The sequence below is a fragment of the Artemia sp. Qi Xiang Cuo genome, chromosome 1, assembly GCF_049724085.1.
Source record: "Artemia sp. Qi Xiang Cuo chromosome 1, ASM4972408v1, whole genome shotgun sequence".
Taxonomy (NCBI): Eukaryota; Metazoa; Arthropoda; class Branchiopoda; order Anostraca; family Artemiidae; genus Artemia; species Artemia sp. Qi Xiang Cuo.
In genome coordinates this window covers 60164679-60184212 of record NC_142794.1, presented here as the reverse complement: position 1 = coordinate 60184212, position 19534 = coordinate 60164679, and the positions used below count along the sequence as shown (strand labels likewise).

General features: G+C 36.0%; 1 protein-coding gene across 1 annotated transcript in view; it reads right to left on the bottom strand.

Moving 5' to 3' along the window:
* Shal (Potassium voltage-gated channel protein Shal) overlaps positions 1-19534 on the bottom strand; it is a 246610-nt gene that overhangs the window by 123243 nt on the left and 103833 nt on the right. The window contains exon 2 of the mRNA XM_089091131.1: positions 16881-17043. Within this exon, the coding sequence (XP_088947257.1) occupies positions 16881-17043 (163 nt within the window). The remainder of the gene's footprint in view (positions 1-16880; positions 17044-19534) is intronic.

Below are 19534 nucleotides of genomic sequence, written 5' to 3'. Positions count from 1 at the left end.
TTAAACTCTATTTTAAATTGACAACACTGTCCAAACACAACTTGTGTATTATACAGAACACATCAAAGAAGTAAAGCTAGGTCAACACGCAATGTCATTCTATCATCATTAACCATATTCATAGATTGATATTGTTCCAAATTTATAATAAATAAGGTATGAATTAACATGCTCTTCAGGGTTACCTTAACTGCTAATCACTTTAACCCTTTTTTTCTTCATCTTCCAAGCTCCGAAGTCTCTGATTGGCTCCTAAAAAACGGATGTTGGCTCAAAAAAACAGTTTGGTTGAAAAACTTGGAGTTGAAACAAACTTGTGTGGGGAATCCTCGTTCATACTGCTATCTTTTTTGCAATGTTTAGGAACAGGTGGGGAATCCCCGCTCGCTGGAATGGTACCAACGGGGCATAAGCAAATAGCACGTAATTTCATAACGTGTTTAATCACGTGTAGAGGTCCCATAGAATAACAATGGAAGGAACATAGCACTATAGAATAGCATGGAAGGGGACATAAACCCTTATAATAGCATGGGAGGGAAAATAAACCCTTAGAATAGCATGGGAGGGAACATAAGCCCTTATAATAGCATGGGAGGGAACATAAGCCCTTATAATAGCATAAGAGGGAACATAAACCCTTAGAATAGCATAGGAGGGAACATAAACCCTTAGAATAGCATTGGAGGGAACATAAGCCCTTAAAATAGCATAGGAGGTAACATAAACCACCCAAATCCATAAGTACATGCTCTGGACAGACGCCAAGGAACATAAGGCAAGCAAATCCATAAGTACATGCTCTGAAAAATGTTTTTCCTATACGTCCCAGCAAATAGTATGGTAATTCCTATACGTCCCAGCAAATTCAATATAAGCATTCTACTCGCGACTTGGTAGATTTATTGGGAATGACGTAATCTCGCGCGACATGCTGGACTTCAGGAGCTCATGACGAATCTCTGATCGTAACTGAGCACAGCAACGTAATACTTTAAGGGATTTCATTTTCTTTCAAAATGTTTTTTAGGAACCCTTTATAATACAAAGATTTTTTCCGCATTAGGATTCGAAAGAGATTTTCCCTCAATGGAATTGAGTGCTAGACAGCTAAACCAAGATATCCTTCCCAATATTATTATTCGGGGAGTACTTTCTAACGGAAACGTTTCAATGAAGCTAAGGATTTCATGTTCCTTGTGTCTACAATAATTGACATACAGGGGAGAAAATCGATTACTAGAAATTGGTTGCATTTCATGTGCATCTGCTTGTTACACCGTTATTAATTTTCTAGTGTCACCTAGAAAGGTTAAGTTAGCTATATCAGTGAGATAATACATAGCCTTGGCCTTAAATATTTCATTGTGTAAAAGATTACGCATTGAAGATCCATCCTGGAATAAGAATTCTAAAGAATGAAGGCCTTTCATTATACATACAAGTTTTACTAATAATTTTTTTTTTATAAAATCATGAAATCATAGAAAAAAGCAATTAAAACTAAGCAAACAAAAAAAAGCGTGAAAAAAGCTTATTTAGGAAAGAATATAAGCAAAAACAAGCGCGAATTAAAGAAAGGTAGGGGCCCTAGCATCCAATTCTAGGGGAAGGGGGAGTGTTATTGAGGGTAAATTTAAGCCATATTAAGAGATTTTTCTGAGAGGTGTTAATGAAAATATTTCGCTTCTATTGCTTTATTAAGTACACCTGTTTGTTACATTGCATCAATCTAAGTCTTGCTACAAAAAAAGCCACATTTTGAAAGAGTCATAAGTATTATGCTTTAAGCATCACAAGCCTCATTACTTACAATAATAATAATAGGAAAAAGATGTCAACTTCACAGTACGTTTTCTCGCTATTAGATTTCAGTCCCCTTCCGTCGGAAAAAAATTCCTTTAACAGCTCCCGAGGTTCTCATCAAAACGCCTCGTTTTTTTTAGCCAAGACAATGCATTTCTGGTTGACAAGCGCACATTTGAATAACATTCTTCTTCGTATTAAAAATAATCTCGTTAGAGGTAAATTTAACCCTCATTAAGAGATATTTTTGAGAGCTTTTAATGCAAATGCTTCCTGTTTCTGTGACCGAGTATTAGATTTCACTCCTTCTCCTTCGTAAGAAAATACTTTCAACACGCCCATCTTAACTTTAAGCTGTAGAAAATGTTAGTCCAAGCAGGTCGTGCCACCATCGAAAACTATGGATGGCACACGGCACCCTCTGTCATCCTTCATCACTCCAAACGTATTTTTCAGGTATTTTCATGATAAAAATACGCTTTAAATCCATTGATTTGTGTTTTCACCCCCAACGGCACTTCACCCCCAACGTGATGCCACCCCCAACCGGGAAATTCACCCCAAAAGTGATGCTCCATCATGGCAATTCATACCACGATATCACACTATGACTTTGCCCTCCGGCACCCCTCATCATTCCTAAGACACTTTCCAGATATTGTCTTGTTAAAAATCATGCTTTAAATCTATTGATTCATGCTTTTGCAATCAGACCCTCCGTGATACAACATGTCAATTCACACCACTGTGCCACACTAATACTGGCCCTCTGACACTCCTGGCACCCGTTAATCCTAAGGCATTTTCCAGATTTTTTCATGTTAAAAATCATGCTTTATATCCATTGGCTCGTGTTTTTGCAAGCCAACCTTCCGCAATACATCATGCCATTACTCGCCACTCTGCCACACTATGACTGGCCCTCTGGCACCCCTCATCCTTTCTAAAACATTTTCAAGATATTTTCTTGTTAAAAAATCATGCTTTAAATCCATTGATTCGTGTTTTTACAAGCCAATCCTTTCCTGATGCCCTCATGACTGACCACTCCACAGTGGCACACTGTGGCCGGTCCTTGGCACCCTCTGGCACCCCTCATCATTCCCAAGACATTTTTCAGATATTTTATTGTTAAAAATTATTCTTTAAATCCACTGGTTTGTTTTTTCGCAAGCCATCCCTCCGTGCTACACCATGACATTTCACACCACCATGACACACTATGACTTGCCCTCTGGCACTCTCTGACACCCCTCGTCATTCCAAAGATATTTGTCAGAAATTTTCTATTTTAATAAAGTGATATGCATTTCCGCTCCCCCCGCTTCTTACCCCCGGTTACCACGGTTCTACCTCTCATTCAGCTGGCTTCCACCCCCCCCCCCCCATCCAACCGATTCTAGTTCCCACTATGCCCGCTCCAGTCCTAGTTCAAAATCTGGCTCTGGTTGCAACATTCCTAGATCCCCCACTTCTGCCCCCCCCTGATTCCATAGCTCCGATTCCACAAACTCCACTCCAAGTTCCACCAATTCCAAAATTTTGTATGTGACTGCCTCCGTGGTAATCTATGGCTGGCACATGGTTCCCCTTCTGACACACACTATCAGACATAAGAAATTTTGAGGAATTTTCCGGTAAAAAAAAATATCTGTTTACACTAAAATCGCTCATTCAAACTTAAAGGAGAATTCCCAATATCGTTTCTCCTGATGACTCGTGACAGTTAACATCAGCGTGATAAAATATTCTATTCCGATGGCACCCTCTGGCCCGAAATATCACAACTAAGGCATTTGAACCTTTTACCCACAAATATTACTTTATAAACTAAAAATGAGCATTGTGTTTAATTGAACAGCGGAAACTTGCCAATTCATAGTTAGATTGCGATATTCCATGGAAATAAACACCCTATGACACTCAAAGGCTGACGCACGTCACCCATTGGCAAGTATTATCACACATATGGCCTATTCGGGCATTTTACTGCAAAAATATCTGTTTACACTAGAATCGATCGTTTAAACTTAGTGAAAATCCCCAAAAGGGGGCATTTCTGGAGTGATCAAGAGACCGATTACAGATTGAAGTCTTATTCAAATGAAAAAATGCTAAGGAGAATCTTTCAGGCTGAATCGTCCGCAAGCAATTTTACAGGGAGGGTGGATTATCAGCGAGGATAGAACTGTTTGGAGGGAATCTGACGGGGAGAAAGTTTGCCTTACATTGGGTGAAGTTTCACCGAAGGAGATTTCCGTGTAGGGGAGGGTCTCCCCCTCCATATATGAATAGTTTCCTACTTCCTTAATACCTTGCTCTTTACGCTAAAGTTTGACTGTTTGTCCCAATTTTTTAAGAGCATTTACTGAAAAACGGGAGGGGGCTTTTTATTTAGAATAGGAAGCTTTTTTAAAAGTGCTAATAGCTTTAGCGTAAAGAGTAAGGTAATGAAGAACCCTCCATACAAGGAATAAATCTTCCAAAGTGAATTTGCAAATTTGGTTTCAATTTTTCATATACGCTGAGCTAAAATCGAACCTTCATTAGTTAAAAAACGTTCAGAAATTAAATACAAAAAAATACAAGTTTTTTTGAACTGAAAGCAAGGAGCAACATTAAAACTTAAAACGAACGAAATATTTCCATACATGTACAGGGATTTTCCCCTCCTCAACGCCTCACTCTTTACGCTAAAGTTTTTACTGTTTTAAAAGCAGAGTTGTGACAAAGTATCAAACTTCATCAGTGTAAAGAGTGAAGCGTTGAGGAGGGATTAGCACCTTTCATATATGGAATAATTTCTGGTCGTTTTAAGTTTTAATATCATTCCTTACTTTCTGTTAAAAATCTTGTTTTTTGTTAATTTAATTCAAAAAAGAAAAGCCTATTGCCTATTGCTTACACATAGCAATGGTTATTGGGAAATAAACAGACATTTTTTGGGAGTTGAATTTTCTCTGGGGATATTTTCAGGGGTGGAATGTGGGGGATTCCCCCTCTTAAATACTTCGCTCTTTACGGTGAAGTATGATTTTGCATCCCAATCCTTTGCGAACAAAAAGTGAAACACAAGGTTCGTTAAATTAGAATAAGATAGCTTACTGAACATTCTAAATAACGTTAGCGTGAAGAGTGAGGTATTGTGGAGGATATATCCTCCCCATATCGTAATAATTTATGTTCTTGTAAGTTTTAATGTTGATCCTTACTTTCAGTTGAAAAAACCTTAGTTTTTAACTAATCACTCAAAGGTAGAAACAATTCTCAGGGGAAAAAAATTTTGAAATTCCACTGATTTAACGCTTTGGATGCGTGAGTTAATTGCATATAGGCAGTTATATTCCTTTACATCCCCTTTTTCAACGTAACGTTAATGAGCTACGCAAGGGTTGAATGTGACGTAAATTATGCAGAGAAGGTACAACATTTTCCTGGGGTTTTGACCATAAGTTCACGTTTGATTTTGTTGTAAGATTTTTTTTTGTAAGATAATATTCGTTAAGCTTATTAAGTTAATTAAAATACTATTAAATATGAATTGCCATGAATTTCCAGGATATATACCTGTTTCTTCATTATTTTTATTTGTCTTAATTTCTCTATGGCTGCTCAATTTTAGTATGACGGACAATTTTCAGGGGGAGAATTTTTCCGGTTGAGTTTTCTAGGGGGAGGGGGATAATTTTCCAGGAGGATTAAGCTAGGCCCTTTTTGAGTATGACTATATACCCACCAGATTTTGGATGGATTTTTGTACTTTCTTTCGGAACGTAAGTGGGCTGGAAATGGGTATATAGCTCTTACAAGTTAGCCGTCTCCGTGTCCTCGTGGCATGATTCTTGTCCCATAAGCGTCCTGTGGATCGGAAGAATTTCGTACAAATGTTGAAGGAGGGACGTGTACCTCTGTTACCTATCAGTTTCATGTCCCATTGGTCCAAATTAAATGTCCTTTAAGTTTCAAGCTGATCGGGAGAAAACCTGCAAACATTTCTGCTGAAAACCCAGAGTTGGGAGGGGTTCAAAGGTCACGCTTTATCTTTTTTTTGTTTTACGGTTCAGCTTGAAAATAATTGAATAATTCTTTCGTTTTTTTTAAAGGTTAATTATGCATAGATTTCTACCAAATGTGAAGGGTGATTAGGGGTGCTGAGGGGGCCACTGTCTTATTTAGGATCTTCAGTCATTGAAACTCGGAATTCTTGCATGCTTGCATTTAAAAAAATTGCCCCACATCTCATAATTTTCTGAAATTTTATTGTTTCTTAGAGGGGAATATAGAGGCCAGAGGTGCGCTCTGATACCTAAATCATATAGATTTGAAGCCCTCGCATGATTCTAGTTCCAACAAAGCTCAATATCCCCATGTTTCTGCGAAAAAAATGATGGTGAGAATAAGGTATTTGAGGGGCCACTTACTCACTTTTGTTCTTCATTTAGACAGAGTTAAAATTTTGTGCGAGGTTCCGGTTAAAAAAAGGTACATCCTATCCTTTTTAGGCCCAGTGTGGCAGCTCGTTGCTTAAACTTAACTTGTTTTTGCCAAATTAGGACTTAATCTGTTTTCGTACTCTTTCACTGCAATTTAACTTGATCTTTGATTGTTTCCACTCTAAGTAAGAACTTAATTTATTTTTGCCCAAAATTTGACTCATCAGACCAACTAAAGTTTTAACCATTTAAAATTCGTTATTACACCAAGCAAGGACTCAAATCACTTTTGCGCCGAGGCACTAAGATTTCACAGCTTGGACTAGGCCTGTTTGTACTCCGAGTCAGGACTTGGCTCTGCTTCTTTTACTTGGGTTGGACACAAGATATGGAGCTTTTACTGGCGATAGAATCTGGCAGACTGTTGAGCTCCAAAGGTTACGGTTTTGGGTTGATGTTGATAAGATTTTGAGCCATGAAGCTTCTTATCTGCGGCCTTGTCTCTCAAAAATCAGGAGATGGTTATGGTACCAATATATGCCTGCAACCACACACATTCAGCGTTTGCTAGATTCTGGCTTCACAACATTGGGAAATGCACACATTTTCTATTGAAACATCGTGGTTGAAGTGGCAGCTAAAACCTCGTAAGACATGAACCCGGGCCCATAGTAACCAAAAGTTAAAAGAGACGTTTAAAAAAACCGTCAAGTGAAAAGAAATTGCCATTTCTAGCTGATTCAGGAACGGTAATCATTATTTAAATTAATTATAATAGTAAAGTGTTATTTTGAAAACAAATTTTAGGGAGTTTCGAAAAAAAATGAAACCCCCTAAAATATGGCACCTGATTGAAACAAAAAAGGACACCATTGGAATCGCCACGGCTGAAAACCGTATTCAGTATATCAGAATTTGAGACCTTTATCCTTGTGACTGTGCAGATCATGTCACCTTGATGTACATCTGCTAAACTCTTCAGTAATTACGAACAAAATATCTGTCTCAATAGTTTTTGTCGGGTACCATGGCGGGGGGAAAGGGGTGCCCCTGAGCAAAAAGGCTTCGAAAGATAATTGGTTGCCATCCAGCCACTTTTTGTTATTCTAAAAGGAAGCTAGAACTTTCAATTTCCCAAAGCACATGGAACAAACTTTGCTCTTTAATTGATCAAAGCTAGTATGACTGATTAAAAAAGAATTGTTTGCATTCTGGCCAATAAAATTTAGGTATTACAATTTTTCATCAAAAGTTGACTTTTGAAGTCAATTATGCATTTCGTATCATGCATTTATAATAAAAGCCATAATAAATAATTCAATTCTGGAAAACATGGACTAGAGAAATTAGTCCGTGTGGCAGAACTTCACTGCCATATGGCCAATTAGATGTATTCAGAAGAAATAGTGATTTAGATGCTTCAAGGACCATAGCTAACATTTTATCTTTTGAAAGAAGTTCAAGTTATTTTTTTTTTGGGGGGGGGCTTCAAGTGTGGAACATGTCTTGTTTTAGGCAAACTAAGTAAAAATAAAAGTAAGTTTATGGTTGTATACTTCTTCTAACTCGTTTTTTATAAGGAGGAACGATTTCTGGACGTGATAATTGAGTACTGTAGAAAGGGGTAACTTTGAACGTTAGGGGTAACTTTGAATAAAATCAGTAACAAACATTAAGCGCTCTCTATCGCACGACAGTGCAATTGTTCGTTCGAACTCATTACTAGATTGTTGCTAGATGGCGTCTAAATCAGTTGGTAGTTCTTGAAATCAGCATCAAACAAAATTTTATCTTGTTAATTGCAAGAGAATTTGAGATGTTCAAAATTGTGAAAAAGTGCTAGAAGTAAGTTATCCTTTTTTAATTAGAAAAACTAAACTAGGACTTTCATTTTGACATTTTACTATAGCTGAGGAGCCGAATTATTAGGTTTTCTGGTGAAATCTCTTCCTAATTCCATAGGTTCAATATGGCGGCAGTGTTCAATGTTTCCCGCAAGTATTTCGTTTTTTCGGGGTAACTTTGAACATTTGTTCAAATTCAGCCTTGTCTTTGTACAATATGTATTTCAATGTTCTGTGCTGGCCAATTTTTAAAATTTGCTTTGAATCTGTGTAATAATAATAATAATTTATTTTTAACTCGCTTTTAAGCAAAACAAGTGGAGTAAATTACACTAAAAAGATTACACTAAAAGTGTTTGCTCTGCTTTTCAGACCTTTAGGAAACCATTTCGAATCTGTTGATCCCAGGAAAACGCAAATCAAGTTCAGCTGTTAAACTTAGTTATAACTACTGATTACATTTTGGACCACTTCCTAATTCCTACTTTTGTTTCTTCTCTACTTTTCAGGCCTACTTTTGTTTCTTCTTTGATGGAAGTACTTTAGCAATCAATGGGAGTGGTGGGGTGAATCTCATCTACCAAAATTGAAGTTTCTGTATTACCTTGCTCTAATAAAGCTTTCATAAAAAATTTTTCATAAACAATTTGAAAGAGTCGTGTTTCACAGCTTGCTGTGCAAAGACGGATGACAATTGTAGGTAAAAATTGGTGGGATTTCTCCCGTCTCTTTCGAAAAAACATAGAATTGTAAAATTATTTGAATTGTACAGATCATTCCCTTGAAAATGTTGGTTTTATTTCCTTTTGGTTTCATTGTTGGTATTTTAGTGTTGGCTTTGTTTGAATTCTTCACATTTTATCGGTTTTACCGAGATATTCACTAAAATAATATCTTCATTGACCTTTTTAAAAATCCGCAGTTGATTTAATTTTTTTATTTGTTTTCAACTGTGTCAATTTTTGCGGGATGCCAAAAACATACACGAAACCAGCAAATGCAAGAGAGTATGCAAGTTATGATGAAGAAGTGATGGAAAAAGCTCTTGAGGACATAAAGAAAGGACACCTAACGGTGAGAAGGGCTTCAGAGGAATACAGGGTTTCTTTGGGTACCCTTTCTCACCGAATGAATAAAAAGCACAACAAAAAGGTGGGAAGACCGACAGCATTGTCGGAGCTCGAGGAAGAAGCTATCGTCTCTCAATTGCTTACCTGTGCCGTCCACCATTCATGTGCTATAAAGCTAAGGGCATGTTCAGCTTATGGCGTACAGGAGGCCCTAAAGGAGCTCGGTATGCTGTATCTAAGTCTGGGTGGTTTGAGAGTGAAGTTTTTGAAGAGTGGTTTATGTCGCTGGCACTCTCTCACATGAAGAAAAGAGCAGGAGTGAAAGTTTTGTTGGGTGACAACCTGTCTTCCCACTTTTCTGCCAAAGTATTGAAATTCTCCGGAGAAAACAACAGTCGCTTTGTATGCCTCCCCCCAAACGCTAAAGATACACTGCAACCAGTGGACGTTGCTTTTTCGCTCCAATGAAAAGAGCATGGAGGAAAATGCTTGATGATTACAAAATGGACAACCCAAACTAAACCGCGGTAAGAAAAGAAAAGTTCCCCCAGCTTTTGAAGTTACTCCTGGAAAGTCTAGCCGCAAATGGAGAAGTAAATCTTAAAAATGACTTTGCCAAGTTCTTGTTACGCTCCAGAGTCCTTCAGGACCACCCGTTTTCGGCCCAGCAAACTCCGCACGAGATTGCTGACAACGTCAGCAAAGTTTTATTGGATGTCCTGCAAGCCCGCAGACTTAAAAAATCTGTGAGGAACGTCACGCGCAAACGTCTTATCGTCTCACCAGGGAAAATTATTGAAGATGCAGAGGATTTAAGTAATTCAAGTTGCGAGTCCGACACGACTGACGTCCCAACAGGATGCGAGAGCGAGTCTAAAATGGAAGTTGATGGGTCAGCGAGCGCTGGACTCTCTATGCTGTCGACCCGGGCTGTAGCTACAACGGGTTCAAACTACCCACCAACCTGCGTGGATGGACGTTGGTTCATCGCAAAGTTCTTCATGGGTCGTATTTACAAGTATTTTGCAGTTTTGAAGGTAGATGCTCCTTCCTCTGACGGCTCACTAAACGTGATCTGCCTTCACAAAACAAGGATGGATCCTTCTATTTTCAAAGGGTGAAAGACAGCATCAATCCATCCTGAAGAGGCACAGGGAGATCTTCAAGCCCCCCGACTCATTCACGGCACCTTTTTGTCTGCTGATACTGCACTAATTTGACTCTCTTTTGCCTTTTTATTTTAGAAGTAATAGTTTTCTCCCAATAAACGAGTTTTTTTTTTAACTGGAAGTCTTACGCCAGAAGAACTCATCGACTGTTCAAAGTTACCTGTTGAAGTTTTTGAGTGTTCAAAGTTAAACATCCCTAGAGGTAACTTTGAACACCATTTTTAAATAGGTGTAGCTCTAACAACATGAAGACTAGCCGTTTGGGACAGTTGCCATTCGGCGCAGAATGACGTATTCCCCAGACGCCTAGAATACTTTTTAGTAAATACAAGTTTAAAGAAAAATATCACAAAATAACCTCAATTTTTCACGATTTTTAGTTCAAGGTTACCCCGTTCCACGGTATCTGGCCATGTAGCTGGATACTGCCATTTTTATGATAACATTTAAAGTCAATTAATAAAAAAAAAAAAAAAGCTCATGACCAGCAGAAATGAATTCCTATGATAACTTAAGCTCAAAACGACAGGAAACTATTATTAAACAATAAATGAAACCCAAAACAACAAAAATTAGAATAAAGGATCATATCCAACTTAAAGATAAACAGAGAGTGATATAGATGAACAATTAATGTTTAAAACGAGTAAAACTAAATTTAATATTCAAGTTAAACCTAAAACGAACAAAAATTTTAACAAAATGGACTTTGGCTACTGATCGATTATCTATTTTAATTTCGTTATGGGTTTCCTGGACTTTCGTTGATTATTTAATACTAATTTCTGATCATTTGGTTTGAATTGTCGTATTACTTTATGTCTGCTAGTTTTGATATTAATATGGCTCTTCACTTTTATTTGAAAAACTTCATTTTAAGGAAGTTTTTTTTCGATTCCAAAACCTAAAGACAATTTCTCAGTAAAGATAATATTGTCAATCAAGTTCGGTTAGTAAAAAATCGTTTTTGTTTCCTCAGACTTTAAGCTTGGAGAAAACCTCTGTTGTCATGGAGACGTTTCAATTACCCTATTATCTAAGCCGACAAAAGGGAGGCAATAAAGCTGAAATGACAAAAATATATTGTAAGTGTTTATGTTTTTGTCGGGAGCAAAACTTGATTGAAAACTACTGACTATAGATTTTATATAAAATAATTGTCTCTCTCAGAAAGCCAAAAAGGTGGTATTAAAGAAATATATGATCTACTTAAGCAGTTAGAGAACTGACTTCATAGTTATAGGACTAAGAAGTGGAAATTAAGCTATGTTATTTAGATGCAAACTAGTACTTTCGTATGTACTATTTAAATCTTACTTAATTCTTCTCAATCTTCTTTCCGTGGAATGAATCAAAGCCTTGTTTTTCTATCATGAAATTTAAGAAAATGCGAGAAGTAACCGCACAAGAAGTATTGCTTGATTCTGTTGCTTTGAATTCAATAGAAACACACAAAGTTTTTCCATAAAGGAGGATGAATCAAATAAGATAAAACATTACACACAAAAAAGAAGGGAAATTTTTCCCCAAAAAAGAAGAGAAATTTTTCCAATTATGCAACATTCATTAAGTCTAGCTTCCACTGTTCAAAAATTATTAGCATAAGTATATTTGATATCTGCTCGCAACACTGTATCATTACACTCTTAAAAATAGATATGGCCTTGATAGAAGTTGTAAAATGATGTTCAACATGTGTGATGGCATTTAAATGGTTGTTTTTATAACTCTAACACCCCAAAAGGCTTGAGTTTCCTTAGTTCTTTACAGAAAACTAAATACAGAAACAACTTTTCTGAAATGAAAATAAGGAGCAACATTAAACCTAAAGACGAACAGAAATTATTCCGTATATGAGGGAGACTGCCCCTCCCCCCTCAATGCCCAACACTTTCTGCTAAAAGTTTTGCTTTTTGTTCCAATTCCTTAAAAACGCCTTGTTAATCACAAGAACCGTTGAATTGGAATGAGAAGTATTATTAAATCACTATAAAACTTTAGCGTAAAGAGAGGGGACAGCCCCCCCCCTCATGTGCTGAATAATCTCAGTCCGTTTGAATTTTTAGTGTCACTGTTTACTTTTATTTGAGAAAATGTGTTTTCTTTACTTATCTTCTGTTCGTTTATCCTAGTATATCAGGCTTTATCCTAGCTCCACGGAGGGTCACCGTCCCTCAAATCCGTCTCTTAAAATCAACATTGAACTTTTGCACACAATGATTTGAGAGAAGAGCTCATTTACTGTTTTTGCTTTTCGAAATACCACAGTTTTACAAATTAAACTATCATCTTCTAAATAAAAGGGAAGCTTTCGCCCCCTTTGGTCTCATACTGCACGATTTTTCTTGAGAAATGCAAGGTACAACATACCTTGATTAAAAACAGGAGTACGATGCTTGACGCCAACAAATTCGTGAGCTTGGCCTTGCGATTTATGTATTGTTATTGCAAATGCAATTCGAAATGGAAATTGATGTCTTTGAACAATGCATTCAAGTTGACCTATACTGGATTCGAGCGTAACTCGAGAAATATTAACCTCGTTTCCTGATTTTTTCCAATAATTGTATTCGCCTTAATTATGTTGTTACAAAATTTAGGAACAACAAGGCCGGTTCCATTCGACATTCTTTCTGAAATGTCTAAATTATGTGAAAGCATAACTATTGTATTATTGTTTTTTTTTAAGTCATGAGGTGGCAAATCTGCATTATAAATTAAATTGAGGAATTCTGCAGTGAATTTAATTCCTCCTTTCTCTTTGTCTTCTATAGACTCATAAAATTAAAAAAAATTTGTATTGTCCTGGGAGGCGACCGACAATTTTCGCAATTATTTTACTAACTTTTTTGTTAAGCTAAGCTAAAACAACACGATTCTTCATCAAATTGAAATTTTGATTCAACAGTCATTCTTTCCCTCAACTAAATTACTACTAGAAATTGCACCGTCTACAATAAATACAATCTGGCACAGTGCAAATGAGCTGCACGTTTGGAGGCTGTCGGATTCGTTGGGAACTCTTTACAAAGCATGTGACGTCCTAAAAAAAGCAAACAAATTCATTTGAAAATTGTTCAGGTGGCATTCCAATTCGAACATCCAAGCAGCAATCTCAAAATGAATTATCTCTGTTTGCTACCTTTCCTCGGAAAAATGGAGGACTCCATAATGAATACAAGCAATGTTGAAGGGTCCCGGTAACTTGTAATTAACATTTGCGCTGTTCACGTTATCTTTGTAGGTTTGTACTGGGTTCTATGCCACAGCTAGTTGGCATCGAAGATTGAGACACCGTTTTTCTATTAACCTAATATTTTTTCTTTTTCACATTCATTTTTGACTCGTTCTGATTTTTCGCTTTCGCTTGTTTTCTAACCACACAATCATTTATTCTTCACTTTCATTTCTGACTCGTTCTTATTCTCACTGTTGAATTTTTTTATAACGGCACAATTCTATGTTCTTCATTTTATTTTTAATTGGTTCTGATTCTCCCTGTCTCCTGTCTTCTAATTGCAAGTGTCTTTGTTCCTCATTTTCGGTGTTGACATATTCTGATTCTCGCTATCACTTGTGTCCTAGCCGCAAGTGTGTTTATTCTTCACTTTTATTATTGATTCGTTTTGATCCTTGTTGTTGCAAGTCTTCTAGCCACATTGTTCTTTCTTCTTCATTTTGGATTTTCATTTCCCTCCTTCAAACTTAGAACTCTAGCTGTAACTAGTGTGCCTAGCATGGGTTCGTTTGTAAGAGACCAATCTTATGAATGTAAAGTAAAGTTTTCATATTATTATGTAAAATATTAAAATTCAAAGCCCCGCTACTGATATTTGGGTTTTGAATAATCAATTCCAATAAATATCTTACGGTTCTTTCAATCATATTTTCACGAACTTGTATATATGTAACAAAACCGGATTCTTTGATTAAAATTTGTTCATATTTGTTACTTCCACAAGTATCCGCCATTTTGTTTGTGTCCTTAGAAGCTCCTGATTAGAAAAGGTGAAAAATCAAACAATTCTTGTAAATGACCTTCTTTGGTGTGTAATAGGGTAATTGGAATTTCAGCCGAAATAAGATCGTCAATTTCGATTGGATTACGAATTCGATCATGAGGACTCCTGATCAACAGCAAATTCATATGTGATATTCCACGCTTATGAAATTTGATCGTATACACATATGCTGCCACCTTTCTAAGTATATGTAATATCATCAATATCATTGTTTATTTCCTCACATTTAAATTTTGCAATTCGAGCAACGAGACCGGCAGGATCTTAAGTGGACTGTTTTATGATAAGCGTATTATCATCAGATTTAATATTTGCTGCTTCTTAAATTTTGGCCCAATCAGTATTGCAATTCATAGTTATAAAGAAACCTGGACCAATTTACCAATGCCCTTTGCTTTAACTGCCGTACTGGTCCAGTCTCGTATTATGGTCCAGGTTGTTGATCTTCATATATTGTGAATTTAAGTTATTCGGATCGTTCAGTTGGACTTATTACGTTTGATTGATCAGATGGTTGGATAAAAAATTCTTCTTTTCCTACGAATAATCATTTATAAAAATTCTAAACTTGGGTTTTTCGGATCTTCCTCTAGGCATATATTTCATACTTATAGAGCCGCTTGCTTTTCAAAAATAGACTGATAGAAGACAACGCTTGTTTTTATGCTATGAATGCAGTCATTGAAATAAATACTATGATGTGAGAGATTTTTTATTGGACATTTTTTTATGGCCGTTACATGTACGAATTTTGTTTATTAACACATGACGTTATTAAAGTTCTGATGTATGTACTCATGCACTGATGATGTACTGATGGCATCACTCATATGAATTTTTACCAAGGTTAAGGCTCTTAGCGAATTTTCTCGAACTCTCGAACTCTATTCATGAGAACAAATAGGTTTCTCATGCATGTTGAATTTCCTTGCATAGTTTTCATCAAGATGGTGCACTCTTTAGGGGTAGCTTAATTCCTGTTTATAAAGTTATGCAAACTGTATATGCTAATAGCTTTTACTGAATAGTTTTAAAATTTATTCAGAATCAGCATTCAGAATCAGCCTGAATAACGTATTGTATTGTCACACATGGTGTATCAAAACATTTAAAGTTTCAATGTCTATTGAGAATAATGGCTCTTTACTTACAGTTTATTACCAAGATCAGTTTGACTTAAGTATTTCTTTGTTAAAGAGGGCTAAAATCCCTCCCCCTTTTGTTAAATTTTCTAGGTTCGTATTTTTTGACGGAAAACTTCAAACATAATGAATTTTAAATGTTTGGAATCAGGACAAAAACCCAATTCTTTTGACGTGGTAAGTGTTATAAAAATTCTTGTTTTTAGAGTTGCGGTTACTGTTAGCCTGAGTCACTCTCTATTTACTGTTTTATACCAAAAAATGACTGGTCAAATAAAGCACTTAAGTTCTAAGTTAATTCCAACTAACAAACCGCTGATGACAATATACTGCATGTCACTTAAAGAAAATCAAACCAACTGTCACAAATATAGTATAAAATGAAAATAAATCACATAACTTTGACTAGTATTTATTTTATCTCATTTTAATACTTAAAGGTACAATACAGAAAAATTGGCATTGTTTTTGTGTGTGTTTATTGGAAAGTTTGTATACTTCATTTTTTCCCCCTAAGGTAACCATTTCGCGCCAATGGCTGTATAATATTTAAAGAGCTTTAATACCTGTTTATATTACAGCAAAGACGACGCCAAGGAAAATTGTCAAGCTATGCCATTTTTTTTATTGCAAGTGTACTTGGAAGTGTAATGTGAATTCCAAGTTTTTTATTTAGCAATTTTCTTTCAAAAATCTTGAATGGAAATTTTTCCTGTTTAAGCACTGTGCTTGCTTGTTTTCAAACATTTGCTCTTGAAGTATTAGAAAGTCAAACTTTAGCATAACTTTGCATAACAGTACATTGAGAAAATGGGACCCATTGAGTGTATTCGCTTTCCAAAATAGTATACAATTTTCCAACCTAACCTATCATTTCCAACTGTTTGTGGTATCGAGCAGTAAGTAAGGAGGAATTTGTGCTAAAAAGGAACTAGAACTCTACACAAAGGAGCTTCAACAAAAGTATAGACATAAAAATGAATTGAATTTTTATGGTGATTCTAAATAAGTAAAATCCATTAAGCTTAGGATTACCTACCAAGCCTTACGAGCCAATTTATGGCCAATTTTTGGCCTAATTTATAAAAAAAAAGAAGAAAATACCGCAAAATGAGAAGTGACTCCTTTTGTTTGATGATCCTATGACAAAAACTTAGGACCCCATAATTTCTCTTTCCTACAGAGCTAAGAATGGGTTTTGAGCTCCTATCAACACAACTTGGATGCTAGCTCTTACTTCCCACCACGACTTGTTGGAATCTGACAGTCCTTTCTTTTGGTAGATGTCCCATTGACAACAATTCAAGATAGGGTAAAAAAAAACTGGAACAAATCAAAGAAATTAAGAAAAAAATTCTAACAACCATGATGAGAATGATTAAAAGGATTCTTACCTTCTGTGCTTTTCTTTTGTCTGCTCTTTGATTTTGGTGATAGATCCGGGAGAAATTGGACACAATGACAGGAACAGGTAGAGCAATAACGAGAACACCTGACAGCGAGCAAACGCCACCAACAATTTTCCCAGCTATTGTCTTTGGGACCATATCACCATAACTGAAAGAGATGTCATCAACTTAGCCGTGTTTGGAATTACTTAAGTAAAAAGTATTTAACCAATTACTTAAGCAAATAATCTCAGTACTTGTACTGTACTTAAGTAAATGATTCCAAAAGTAGTTAATATTCCTATTTAGGTAAAAACTAGAAGGACTTGAAGGTATCTAAGTAATCAAGTACTTCTAGACCAGTGTTCAATTTCAATTCTAGCTTTACTAGGAAGACTCTCACTGCGGCGCTTTCGCATTGTCTCACAATGAATTCTACTTTTCTGAAATAGTGCCCAGTAGATGAAATTTTAAACAAGAAAACTAAGGATAATATTGAATTACCTTTATATTTAAATGGACGGTTTTTTAAATTGACAGAAAAAAGATACGGATTCCATATTTCATCTGTGAAGTGCAGAAGGCTATGTTCCGTAAGTTTGAACTGATAGGTTATATGTCCTTGCCTGCAGACATTTGGTCTGCTATCAACAAAAGCTACCCGGGAATGACTTTCAATTTGCTTTGAAGATAAAAACCTTATATGCCCCCAGGGCATAACTTAAAACCCTTGCCCCGAGGGTTATGGGGGAGTGTCCTTCTCAAAAACATATTTTCTCTCTGAAAATCAACTACGCTGAACAAAATGGCTATCTCAAAATTTTGATTGGATGTATTTGGGGGAATCTATGGTGGAATCTATGGTGGAAATCTTTTGCTCTTGCATGTTCACGTTTTAAGGGTTCATATATTTACAACAAAATGACTGAGCAACTGAATCGTATTTTTGCGAGATATAAAATTGCAATTGAAAGAAAGAGCTATTAATGTGGCAATGTAAGTGGCAATGAAAATGCAGGTGAAGCAGGTCAATATGACTTATTCTTGTTTTTAATTTCTGGAAAAATTCTTAGTAATTAGAGTAGGCAAGAATGCTTTTAGTATTTCCTTCTTCCTCCTCATTCCAGATGTTTTAGGTGTACATTCAATTTGGTTGTATCTACAAATGCTGATAAAGCATTGAATGATTTTGCATATGAGCGGCAGTGTTATGCCGCTTTTTTTCAAGTGTAATGCTCACTGGGATTCTGTTAACTAGAGCCCTAAAACTGAAGATGCTGTCAAAAGGGTATACAATAGACAGCTCATCAGCCCTGTGACAACTCGAAGGAATTTAAGTGTGAGAATGAGAAACACTAATGTTTCCTCTTTTTTACGCTTTTCTTTCCTCCACTACTAGCAAGGCACTGAAACATCATAGAGAGGTGTTTAAGGACTCGTTTTAAAATAAAATGTTAGATATACGTGCTTTTCAATCAACAAAATGCAATATCCAAAATAAAAATGCAATATCCAAAATAGAATCATTTTTGACAAAAAAAAAAATACATCTTGGACTACAAGATGAAGAATGGTGACACAACCGTAGGTTAAAACCACAAATGACATTATAGTAAAATATTTTAAAGGGTGTCAGGGGTGGCGAGGACAACGTAAGCCTACTTAGTTCTTCACTAGTCCTGCTAAGAAAAGCCGAAGGCTTTTTCTTGTGTGTAATATTTCATTTAAAGAGTGGCTTGGGTAAAAGTGATGACAGAGTTGTTCGCTCTTTACTAGAATCTTTTTGTCTGAAGGTATCAAAATCTTTCAAAATCAAGTAAATGGACCGAACAGAAGTTTTCAACTTGACCTCTCAAACTATCCCTGAGATAATGCAGGTACGATTTTTTATTATTATGAATTGGGTACACATGGTTTCTGTCGTTCTACGTCGCAAATTAACTGATAATAGCAATTTCTTGTAGTAGGATATATTGTCATTGATCTGTTTTTCAAGGAGTTTCAGTTATTATAGGTATGGTTCACTCTTTGCTTACAGTTTGTTACCTTTTTTGTAAGCAATGATGATGTCTTAGGGAAGAAAGTTAGAAGCACAGTTAGGAACATCAGTGAAGATGCTTTAAGTTTAGGGGAAAAAATTAGGGGCCTGTACAAAAAGTATTTGAATGATAAACAATATGAAAATCAGAAGAATATAAGGAAAGTTGAGAAAGCATCAAAACTGAGGATGTGTGAAGTGGAGGCCATGTATAAAATCATTGAAAAACAAGAAGATACAGCCAGACGGTGCAATAGTAAAATATTGTATTGAGGTGTTAAAAAACTGAGACGAAATAGTCAATCCAGTCTTGTCCAAGTTAAAGATAGGAACAGGACCATAATTAAAGATAAGGAAACAGTTAGGAAGAGGTGGACAGAACATTTTGAGAACGTTAAACCGTGATCAAGTTACCGGAAATGATTCATAAAACAATGAAAAACTTTGTGACACTTTGGCACCAAAGAAAGATTTATTTTATTAGGAAGAATTAGAGACAGTACTTAAAAGGTTAAAAACAATAAGGCTCCAGGTTGCTGATAGTTTCGTAAATTAGTTTTTTAAATATGTCTATTGTGAAGTTAGAGATAAATTACTAAGGATTATAGATGTGATTTATGAA